At 45.7% G+C, this 12809-nt stretch overlaps 1 protein-coding gene across 1 annotated transcript in view; it reads left to right on the top strand.

Moving 5' to 3' along the window:
• Positions 1 to 2258: 2258 nt before the first annotated feature.
• LOC141218920 (uncharacterized) overlaps positions 2259 to 12809 on the top strand; it is a 46791-nt gene continuing 36240 nt past the window's right edge. The window contains exons 1-2 of the mRNA XM_073665974.1: positions 2259 to 2439; positions 3190 to 3521. Of these exons, the coding sequence (XP_073522075.1) occupies positions 2259 to 2439; positions 3190 to 3521 (513 nt within the window). The remainder of the gene's footprint in view (positions 2440 to 3189; positions 3522 to 12809) is intronic.

Raw genomic sequence — 12809 nt, forward strand, 5'->3', positions numbered from 1 at the left:
CTCCACCAAAAAACGCCACAAAACCTGTTTTTTAGGCCGGTTTCGCATATATTTCCGTTACTGGAGATATCCGTTTTACATGTTGCATCCGTGTGCGGCCCATGTGCTGCATCAGGATCACACATACCGGCACCAGGGAATCAGCGTACAGCTAACGCTGTTCCCAAGCGCCGGGTGTTGAATGCTGCACTCATCATGATTCCTTGCCTGCGCTGCAATCAGCACCAGCAGGGACAAGGATGAGGGTAGTAGTAGTGTCTGCTCCCGCTGTGTCCCTGTGTAAAACAAAGAATAAAACAATAAAATCCATATACTCACCTCTTCTAGGTGTCCCCCGCTGTAATCCTCTGATACCAAGGAGCCAGGGAGAATGAGTGGCTCCGGAGCTGAGCTCAGGAGCCGTGTCCTGTCACTCACTGAGCGCAGCTCCAAAGCCGCTCATTCTCCCCGTGGAGCGCACTGACACATGGTCTGTGGAAACACATTGAGATGTGCACAGACCAATTCATTCATCGTGTATTGATGTCTCCAGCACGTGTGGAAACTGTCACCACTCATACTGGAAATACTGACGTGTGAAAGAGCCCTTATAAGCAAGAGCAAATTTTGGTTGCAGAGAAAACACTGCAAAAACGTAATGTGTGATCATAGCCTCATGATGAATAAAAAATAATAAACGCACCAAAAATGGAGCTTTTCCATCATACTGACAGAAAATAGAATAAAAAATGATCAAAAACCCATATACCAAAAATGGTATAGCTGAAAACGTCAGAAACAGGAATAATCTGCAGGTAAATAGTGTTACAACGTTTCCTGGCAGCTTTACTAAAAGTTCAGCTACTGGGAGAAACTGAACTATATTTCTTTCAAGAGCCATCGGCTTTCAGTCATGCAAGGAGTTGCTTAAGCCGGCTTACTACACTATGAGTAGTTGCTGTAAGCACGCTCCAGCACTTGGATTGCCAGCTCAGTGTGCAGCGCATCTGTGCGGAGAAAATCAGAAGGTGTGGGGCGTGCTTACAGTATAGTGAGCAGTGCTGTGAGCCATGAATGTAGCTTCTATGACTGAAAGCCCATAGCTCCCGGGAGGAAATAAGTTACTTCTTTCCTGGTAGCTGCACTTACAGTAAGACGGCCATGTAGCATTGTAAAGATATTTACCTGCAGATTGACTCTATATCACCAGGTAAATAGCGTTTTCTGACATTACAGGTTCTCTTTAATATTGACATGTATGGCATTGCTATGTTGAGAAACTACATAAAGAGATTCTGCAGGACTTAAAGGGATTGTCCATTGCTTTTATATTGATGGCCTATCCTTTGTAATGGCTGCAACTGGGTAATGCAAATCTACGCCTCAATAAGAGTGGATATGAAGTGCCGAGCCGTGGCCACTATACAGTTGATGGAGCTGTGTAGTTCCGCTCCGCAAGTGAGCACATACCACGGGCACCAGGAACTGCTGATCAGTGGGGGGAGCTGGATGTTGCATCCCACCGATCAGATATCCATCACCTGTCCTAATGATAGGCCATCAAAATAAAATTGTCTGACAACCCCTTTAATGATTAAATGGCCACTTCATTGAATAAATCAGTGATATGAAATCAGTGGGGTGCGGGCGCCCGGCACACCCCTTTATCAGTTGAAAACTGCTCTGGCAGTGAACTAAGCAATGTATGGGCAGAACACAGCAGCCTCATATATTGCTGACGCCCCTTTCACATTGTGTTCTTGCCCATGTGTGTTGGTCCCGTCGGGGCTTATGTCCGAACCAATATAAAATGGGATTTGGACGTATGTGCCAACGAGGATCATAGAATATATAATGGTGCTGACAGAGTCAATGTGTGCTCTGTCCTGCATCATTTTCGGGCGTATACACCTACTGGACGCAGTCTACTATGTCCGAGTGTCGGCCTCAAGTAGGCGATGCACGACAGAGCAGATGTTCGCTCTGCCAGCACCATTATAGTCCATACTCTGCATACGCCCGCAGACTATGATGCATTTCTATGGGAGCAGGACGGAGTTGCTAACAGACATATTTTTCAATACACAGAGCACCAGTTTAACATCATAAATGGCATCGTCATCAAAAAAGCGCAAGATTGCTGATGATAAACGAATATTTCAGGAAAAGTGGGAAAACTTATATTTTGTCACAGAGGTCGGAGAGAGCCCAGAGTCTGATTTGTCTTCATTTGTCGCAGCTTAAGGACTACAATGTGCGTTGTCATTACATGACGCAGCATGGAGGACAGTATGGAGCAATGTCTGGCAAACAGAGAGGAAAAGCTTCAGCAGCTGAAAGCGTCTCTTCAAAAACAGCGAAACTTCTTCCCAAGTATTAACGGGTCAAGTGAAGCTTCTGGAAAAGCGAGTTTTGTACTCAGTAACATGATAGCAAATCATTCACGACCATTTACTGAGGGTAACAGATACTCCATACTGTGCTGTGTTCATTCGTGGGGTTGATGAAAACCTAAACATAACCGAGGAATTATTGGATTTATTACCAATGAAAGGCACAACGACCGGTCGGGACATTTTTAAAGAGCTTGAAGGTTGTATTAACCCAGCAGGACCGCCATGGGATAAACTGGTGTCTGTGGTAGCGGATGGGGCACCAGCAATGTGTCCTGAAAACATTGGTGTTGTGGGATTATTGAAAGCAAAACGAAGCCAGCGTTCATTGTCAGGTCCTTTCAGTGCTATACACTGCATTCTGCATCAGGGGGCGCTGTGCGGAAAAAGTGTACAAATGAAAGAAGTTATGGACTTTGTGCTTAAGACTGGTAACTTTATACGGGCAAGAGGTCTTAACCATAGGCCGTTCACTTCATTCCTGTCTGATATGGACAGTGAATATGGAGACTTGCTGTAGCATACCGAGGTCAGATGGTTGAGTCGGTGAAGAGGGTTGGAAAGATTTTTTGCTTTGAGACAGGAGATAGATTTTTATGGCGCTGAAAGATAAAGACGCTTTCCAACTTTCCTTCCCAGCTTTTCTATCTGACTTAGTGTTTCTAACAGATGTCACAGAACACCTCAACGCACTCAACTTGAAGCTCCAGGGCCCAAAGAAGATGATTACAATGATGATTGCTGGTATAAAAGCAATCAGATGTAGCTGTCTTTGTGGCCCAGCAGCTGCAGTCTGGCAATTTGTCTCATTTCTCAGCTGTGCAGTCGCTGGTACGAGCGGAACCAGAACACTTGAACTACTCTTCCAATATAATTTCTCAGTTACTACAAGAGTTTGATAGACGTTTTCATGGGTTTCAGGATCTTGAAGCTGAATTTACACTCTTTGCCACTCCGTTTGCGGTAGACATTGCTTGTGTTTCAGAAGATCTGCAGATGGAGATTGTGGACTTGCAATGCGACGCTGTTCTTAAACAGAAGTATATGGACATTGCTGTTCCAGATCTCTATAGGTTTGTCGCACGAGAAAAATTTCCAAATCTTCTTAAAGCCGCTGCCAGGATCATGGCCATGTTCGGAAGTACATACGTACAGTACAGACGAAAAGTTTGGACACACCTTCTCATTTAAAGATTTTTCTGTATTTTCATGACTTTGAAAATTGTACATTCACTCTGAAGGCATCAAAACTATGAATTAACACATGTGGAATTATATACTTAACAAAAAAGTGTGAAACAACTGAAAATATGTCTTATATTCTAGGTTCTTCAAAGTAGCCACCTTTTGCTTTGATGACTGCTTTGCACACTCTTGGCATTCTCTTGATGAGCTTCAAGAGGTAGTCACCGGAAATGGTCTTCCAACAATCTTGAAGGAGTTCCCAGAGGTGCTTAGCACTTGTTGGCCCTTTTGCCTCCACTCTGCGGTCCAGCTCACCCCAAACCATCTCGATTAGGTTCAGGTCTGGTGACTGTGGAGGCCAGGTGATCTGACGTAGCACCCCATCACTCTCCTTCTTGGTCAAATAGCCCTTACACAGCCTGGAGGTGTGTTTGGGGTCATTGTCCTGTTGAAAAATAAATGATGGTCCAACTAAACGCAAACTGCATGGAATAGCATGCCGCTGCAAGATGCTGTCGTAGCCATGCTGGTTCAGTATGCCTTCAATTTTGAATAAATCCCCAACAGTCTCACCAGCAAAGCACCCCCACACCATCACACCTCCTCCTCCATGCTTCACGGTGGGAACCAAGCATGTAGAGTCCATCCGTTCACCTTTTCTGAGTCACACAAAGACACGGTGGTTGGAACCAAAGATCTCAAATTTGGACTCATCAGACCAAAGCACAGATTTCTACTGGTCTAATGTCCATTCCTTGTGTACTTTAGCCCAAACAAGTCTCTTTTGCTTGTTGCCTGTCCTTAGCAGTGGGTTCCTAGCAGCTATTTTACCATGAAGGCCTACTGCACAAAGTCTGCTCTTAACAGTTGTTGTAGAGATGTGTCTGCTGCTAGAACTCTGTGTGGCATTGACCTGGTCTCTAATCTGAGCTGCTGTTAACCTGCGATTTCTGAGGCTGGTGACTCGGATAAACTTATCCTCAGAAGCAGAGGTAACTCTTGGTCTTCCTTTCCTGGGGCGGTCCTCATGTGAGCCAGTTTCTTTGTAGCGCTTGATGGTTTTAGCAACTGCACTCGGGGACACTTTCAAAGTTTTCCCAATTTTTCGGACTGTCTGATCTTCATTTCTTAAAGTAATGATGGCCACTCGTTTTTCTTTACTTAGCTGCTTTTTTCTTGCCATAATACAAATTCTAACAGTTTATTCAGTAGGACTATCAGCTGTGTATCCACCAGACTTCTGCACAACACAACTGATGGTCCCAACCCCATTTATAAGGCAAGAAATCCCACTTATTAAACCTGACAGGGCACACCTGTGAAAACCATTTCCGGTGACTACCTCTTGAAGCTCATCAAGAGAATGCCAAGAGTGTGCAAAGCAGTCATCAAAGCAAAAGGTGGCTACTTAGAAGAACCTAGAATATAAGACATATTTTCAGTTGTTTCACACTTTTTTGTTAAGTATATAATTCCACATGTGTTAATTCATAGTTTAGATGCCTTCAGTGTGAATGTACAATTTTCATAGTCATGAAAATATAGAAAAATCTTTAAATGAGAAGGTGTGTCCAAACTTTTGGTCTGTACTGTATAAGAACAGTTTTTCTCTTCAATGAAGCTTAACAAATCAGCATTATGGTTAAGACTTACAGATGAACATCTTCGTGCAACATTGCGATTGGCCAACACTCAGGATTTCAAGCCCAATCTTGACATTCTCGTATCTGGCAAATGCTGCCAACTGAGCAGCCAGATTGAATTCTGCGACACTTGAAGTGGAAAACTGGATTGTTAAAATAAGCATGTGGAGTAAGCCGGCAAATTTCCGTTAAGTTTAAACCTAGCAGTATTATAGTAACGTAATGGAGAATTGTTATAGTAGTTCAAATAGATAATTGTTTAACAATAATTTTGTACTGTATTAAATTTGAAAGGAATGCGGCCCGCCAGCTTACAATTTTTTTTAAGTGCGGCCCATTTACTCTATCGAGTTTGAGACCCATGTACTAGTGGAAGTCACGAGTGCAAGGGTTCATGGGCGCCAGTAGTGGAAGACATAGTGCGCGAAACCGAAGAACAAGTAAGCAGACCTGCTGATCAGCACTGCAGTGCTGAGGCCGAGTTATGGCGAAATAGGGAGCGACAGTGCGCCTCACCAGTCCTGGAGTATATTACAGAGGAAGGATACTGTGTGGAAAATGCTTCATACTGTAAAGGAAACCTCCAGAACACTTTGTGCCCCCCGATATCCCTTGTATGCCGGGACGTTGCTAGGGTCCTAAAAGATCAGGGGCCAAAGCCCCAAAGTAGGTGTTTCCCCATACAACCTCCCCGCCACTTAAAAGAGGACCTATACATATATAATTACAGTACACCATTGTTGCTAACCTAAAATACACAACTGAAAGACCAATATTCCCAAAATTACTTCTATACAAGGCAATAATAATCCCGCTACACAATGCCCTCTACCATCAACACTACACAGTGAGTACATAGTATTATGATATGACCATTGTCTCTACATAAAAAACACACTGTACAAAGACCATCTGACTTCTCACATTTCCAGCACCGTCCCCATCTATTCCCACCCTGCACAACCTCCCCATGCTGCCTGCTCTTCCGACGTGGAATAGGAACCTCAATGCTTCAAAAATTATGTCATTACTATGATTACCCTCCACCAATTAATGCTACAAAGACTGTGTGCCAGATAGAGGGGACCTATAAAAATAATAGCGTCCCATAGAAAGTAGTAAAGACCCCACTGTGCTACCTAGCAAGTAATAATGCCAGATATGCTCTTATGAAAGTTTCAATATCTGAAGTGTTCCCTCCAAGCAACAAATACCGTTGAGTATCCCCTTTAAGTAATAATGCCCCCTTAAAGCCACAATCAAACTACACCCAACTACAAAGTTCTTCTTCAAGTCTATGGACGATAATTTCGGGGTGGTGAAAGAAGAAATTTCTGATGATGCACCCATTTAAAAGAAATAATGTCCTGAGTGCCCCCATAGCACCCTGTATATTGTATGATAGTCCCACAGCTCCCTACACACTGTATGATGGTCCCCACAGCTCCCTATGCACTGTATGATGGTCCCCACAGATCCCTATACACTGCATGATGGTCTCCACAGCTCCCTAGACACTGTATGATGGTCCCCACAGCTCCCTACCCACTGCATGATGATCACCACAGCTCCCTACGCACTGTATGATGATCCCCATAGCTCCCTATACCCTGTATGATGGTCCCCACAGCTCCCTATGCCCTGTATGATGGTACCCACAGTTCCATATGCACTGTATGATGGTCCCCACAGCTCCCTACGCTCTGTATGATGGTCCCCACAGCTCCCTATACACTGTATGATGGTCCCCACAGCTCCCTACACACTGTATGATGGTCCCCACAGCTCCTTAGATACTGTACGATGGTCCCCACAGCTCCCTAGACACTGTATGATGGTCCCCACAGCTTCCTACACACTGTATGATTGTCCCCCCAGCTCCATAGATACTGTATGAGTGTAAGCACAGCTCCCTAGACATTGTATGATGGTCCTCACAGCTCCCTATGCTCTGTATGATGGTCCCCACAGCTCCCTATGCTCTGTATGATGGTCCCCACAGCTCTCTACGCTCTGTATGATGGTCCCCACAGTGCCCTATGCATTGTATGATGGTCTTCACAGCTCCCTATGCATTGTATGATGGTCTCCACAGCTCCATATGCATTGTATGATGGTCCCCGCAGCTCCTTATGCACTGAATGATGGTCCCCACGGCTCCTTATACACAGTATGATGGTCCCCACGGCTCCTTATGTACTGTATGATGGTCCCCGCAGCTCCCTACGCTCGGTATGATGGTCCCCACAGCTCCCTATACACTGCATAATGGTCCCCACAGCTCCCTATGCCCTGTATGATGGTCCCCACATCTCCCTATGCACTGTATGATGGTCCCCACAGCTCCTTAGGCACTGTATGATGGTCTTCACAGCTCCTTATGCATTGTATGATGGTCTCCACAGCTCCCTATGCATTGTATGATGGTCCTCATAGCTCTCTACGCAATGTATGATGGTCCCCGCAGCTAATTATGCATTGAATGATGGTCCCCACGGCTCCTTATACACAGTATGATGGTCCCCACGGCTCCTTATGTACTGTATGATGGTCCCCGCAGTTCCCTACGCTCGGTATGATGGTCCCCACAGCTCCCTATGCACTGCATAATGGTCCCCACAGCTTCCTATGCCCTGTATGATGGTCCCCACATCTCCCTATGCACTGTATGATGGTCCCCACAGCTCCTTAGGTACTGTATGATGGTCTCCACAGCTCCCTATGCGTTGTCTGATGGTCCCCACAGCTCTCTACGCACTGTATGATGGTCCCCGCAGCTCCTTTTGCACTGTATGATGGTTCCCACGACTCCTTATACACTGTATGATGGTCTCCACGGCTCCTTATACACTGTATGATGGTTCCCACAGCTCCTTATGTACTGTATGATAGTCCCCACAGCTCCCTACACTCTGTATGATGGTCCCCACAACTCCCTATTCACTGCATAATGGTCCCCACAGCTCTCTATGCACTGCATAATGGTCCCCACGACTCCTTATACACTGTATGATGGTCTCCACGGCTCCTTATACACTGTATGATGGTTCCCACAGCTCCTTATGTACTGTATGATAGTCCCCACAGCTCCCTACACTCTGTATGATGGTCCCCACAACTCCCTATTCACTGCATAATGGTCCCCACAGCTCTCTATGCACTGCATAATGGTCCCCACGACTCCTTATACACTGTATGATGGTCTCCACGGCTCCTTATACACTGTATGATGGTCCCCACAGCTCCTTATGTACTGTATGATAGTCCCCACAGCTCCCTACACTCTGTATGATGGTCCCCACAACTCCCTATTCACTGCATAATGGTCCCCACAGCTCCCTATGCACTGCATAATGGTCCCCACAGCTCCCTATGCACTGCATAATGGTCCTCACAGCTCCCTATGCACTGCATAATGGTCCCCACAGCTCCCTATGCACTGCATAATGGTCCGCACGTCTCCCTACGCACTGCATAATGGTCCCCACAGCTCCCTACGCACTACATAATGGTCCCCAGAGCTCCCTATGCCCTGTATGATGGTCCCCACAGCTCTCTATGCACTGCATAATGGTCCCCACAGCTCCCTATGCACTGCATAATGGTCCCCACAGCTCCCTATGCACTGTATGATGGTCCCCACAGCTCCCTATGCATTGTCTGATGGTCCCCACAGCTCCCTATGCACTGTATGATGGTCTCCACAGCTTCCTATGCATTGTCTGATGGTCCCCACAGCTCCCTATGTACTGTATGATGGTCCCCACAGCTCCCTATACATTGTCTGATGGTCAACACAGCTCCCTACGCACTGTATGATGGTCCCCACAGCTCCCTATGCACTGTATGATGGTCCCCACAGCTCCCTATGCACTGTATGATGGTCTCCACAGCTCCCTATGCATTGTCTGATGGTCCCCACAGCTCCCTATGTACTGTATGATGGTCTCTACAACTCCTTATAACTGGCATGATGGTCCCTACAACTCCCTATATCCTGTATAATGGCCCTCACAGCCCCATATATACAGTACTGTATGATGGCCCCCGCAGCCCCTTATAAACTGTATTCTGGCACCCACTCCCCATTTTATATAATATGATGGCCCCACTGCCCCTTATATATAGCATGATGACTCCCATAGCCCCTTATAGTATGATGGCACCCACACCCCTTATATATACAGGTGCATCTCACTAAATTAGAATATCATCAAAAAGTTTATTTATTTTAGTTCTTCAATGCTGAAAATGAAACTCATATATTATATAAAGTCATTACAATCAAAGTGATCTATTTCAAGTGGTTATTTCTGTTAATGTTGATGATTATGGCCAGGGGCGCACATAGAAATCATGAGGCCCCATAGCAGAAGCTCTAAAAAAAAATAACTAAATATTTGTCTGTGTCACAGAAGAGCCGATCTCACAACTTTCCAGCCTTTACTTCGTTTTTCTAATTTTCCTCCTACTGAAGTCCTAGATCCCTCTTTCATTGCCCCCATGAAGTAGGATGCCAATAAAAGTGCCCCCCAAACACAGTATGATACCCCCATGGTGCATTCCTCCACATTAGCCTCTACATGAACAGTATAATGACCTTATTGTACCCCACTTCAACTCCCAAGGCAAAGTATGGTGACCCTAACACTGTATGATTTCCCCAACTGTGACTCCCACACAGCCCTCCATACAGTATAATGGCCCACACAGCCCTCCAAACAGTATAATGGCCCCACACAGCCCTCCAAACAGTATGATGGACCCCACACAAACCTTCACACCGTATAATTGCTTTCATACAGTATAACGGCCCCCCACATAGCCCTCAAAATATCATAATGGCCCCACATAGACTTCCATATAGTATAATATGCCACCCATAATCCTCCATATAGTATAATGCACCCTCCAAAATCCTCCATATAGTATAATGCACCCCCGATAATCCTCCATATAGCATAATGAACTTCCCATGGTCCTCGATAGAATATAATGCACTCCTCATAGTCCTCCATACAGTATAATTCACACCCCAAAGGGTAAAATGCAGCCCCCATATAATATAATACACCACACAGTCCTGCAGTATTATGGGCACCACGTACTCACTGATTTTAAAATACCGTATGTTTTAAATAAGACGACCCGAGTATAAGCCGAGGCCCCTAATTTTACCACAAAAAAACTGGGAAAACGTATTGAGTTGAGTATAAGCCTAAGGTGGGAAATGCAGCAGCTACTGGAAAATTTCACCATCCTGGTATGTATGGCTCCCTCATCACCAATCCTGGTATGTATGGCACCCCTCATCCCCCAATCCTGGTATGCATGGCCTCCCCCTCATCCCCCAATCCTGGTATGCATGGCCACCCCTCATCCACCAATCCTGGTATGCATGGCACCCCTCATCCCCCTATCCTGGTATGCATGGCCCTCCCTCATCCCCCAATCCTGGTATGCATGTTCTCCTCATCCCTCAATCCTAATATGAATGGTCTCCTCATCCCCCAATCCTGGTATGTATGGCCTCTTCATCCCCCTATCCTGGTATGCATGGCCTCTTCATCTCCCATTCCGGGTATATATGGCCCCCCTCATCCCCAATCCTGGTATGCATGGCACCCCTCATCCCCCAATCCTAGTATGCGTGTCCCCCTCATCACCCAATCCTGGTATGCGTGGCCCCCTCATCCCCCAATCCTGGTATGTGTGGCCCCCTCATCCCCCAATCCTGGTATGTGTGGCCTTCTCATCCCCCAATCCTGGTATGTGTGGCCTCCTCATCCCCCAATCCTGGTATGTGTGGCCTCCTCATCCCCAAATCCTGGTATATGTGGCCTCTTCAACCCCCAATCCTGGTATGTGTGGCCTTCTCATCCCCCAATCCTGGTATGTGTGGCCCCCTCAACCCCCAATCCTGGTATGCATGGCCCCCTCATCCCCCAATCCTGGTATGTGGGGTCTCCTCACCTCCCAATCCTGGTATGTGTGGCCCCCTCATCCCCCAATCCTGGTATGTGTGGCCTTCTCATCCCCCAATCCTGGTATGTGTGGCCCCATCACTGCACACTGTCTGTCATCACTGTGTTCCTGTGAGAGCCAGCCTGTTGCTAGTGTTCATAGGCGATCGTGATTTCTGCTATATATAGCAATGCTGTATATAGCACAAGCAATCAGATGATCGCAGGTTCAAGCCCCCTAAAGAGACGAACAAATACAGTGAAAAGTAAAAAAAAAAATGAAAAAAGTATAAAAGTTCAAACCATCCCAGTTTTCCCCCCATTAAAAATTAAGAAATATAAAACATTTAAAAAATACACATATTTGGTATCGCTGCGTTAGTAAAAGTCAGATCCATCAAAATATAAAATAAATTAATCCATTTAGTAAACGGCGTAACTAGAACATTACATAAAATGCCAGAATTACAGATTTACAGTCGTTGCAACAAGAAAAAAATATATAATAACAGACAATCAAAACATTGTATATACCCCAAAATGATATCAATATAACCATCAGTTTGTGGTGCAAAAAACTAGCCCTCACGCAGCCCCATTCCCGAAACATGAAAACGCCACGGCTGTCGGATCTCGGAAAGTGGCGACACAAGCAAATTATTTTTCATCACTAAAATATAAATCCTATAAATCGTCACTTAAGTAGAAGAGATGAAGCTTTACTACCTCCTGCTCCAGGTCCAGCACTTTACCGCTGCCACTGATCTTTAGTCACTGGCTTCAAGGGTGACATCATGACTGCAGCTCTGCAGCCAATCACTTGGCTCAGTGGCCCATGCTGACAGAGCTTCTAAGCTCAGTGATTGGCTGCAGCAATGATGTGTGCTGAAGTTGAGCCATCACCCCTGCAGCCAGTCACAATAGAGCACAGGAAGCGCTGAAGATCCAGAGCTGGAGCAGCAGGAGAAAGTAAAGCTCTGTGTGTTTTCTCTACCACTGGGAACCTCCTATATATTACATAAAAACATTCCTGAAAACCCCTTTAATCTGACTTTATAGAAAAAGTCTATATCCGGCTACTGTCCTCCCCTCATGAATCACAAAATATGCCAAGTGTGAACAACTCCTGTCCCCAAATGAGGACTTGCAGGTGATCAGTTGATAGTCGGGGGTCCGGCAGTGAACCCCCTCAGCAATCAGCTGTGTTTTGCTGGACGTAGTGGCCTCTCCAGGACACATGTGGTATTACATGGTTCGCTTTCAAAATAATATGTAATATGTAATACATGATATCTTGAAGTCTTCCAGAAGAAGATATTGGCAGACAGGTAATGACTTATTACCTACCAGCCATTGTCTCCTTTATCACTCGCTAGTTCTTATACACATTTGGATGATTTCACATCTTCGTTGGAAGCCGTATTAGGAACCTCCATCGCAGATTTTATCATACAGGACGAGTTCTCAGCCAACAGCTATTTGGCCATTGTTCACATGACGTAAGCCTATGTTATATACAGCAATATGCAGCAGGATACACGAGATCCAGGGAAATATCCGATCGCCAAAAATGGGGTCAAGAATGGTATGTGGGGCCTTCTCATCCCCCAATCCTGGTATGTGTGGCCCCCTCATCCCCCAATCCT

This window comes from Phyllobates terribilis, unplaced genomic scaffold (assembly GCF_046119375.1).
Source record: "Phyllobates terribilis strain yellow unplaced genomic scaffold, ASM4611937v1 Scaffold_251__1_contigs__length_2838608, whole genome shotgun sequence".
NCBI lineage: Eukaryota > Metazoa > Chordata > Amphibia > Anura > Dendrobatidae > Phyllobates > Phyllobates terribilis.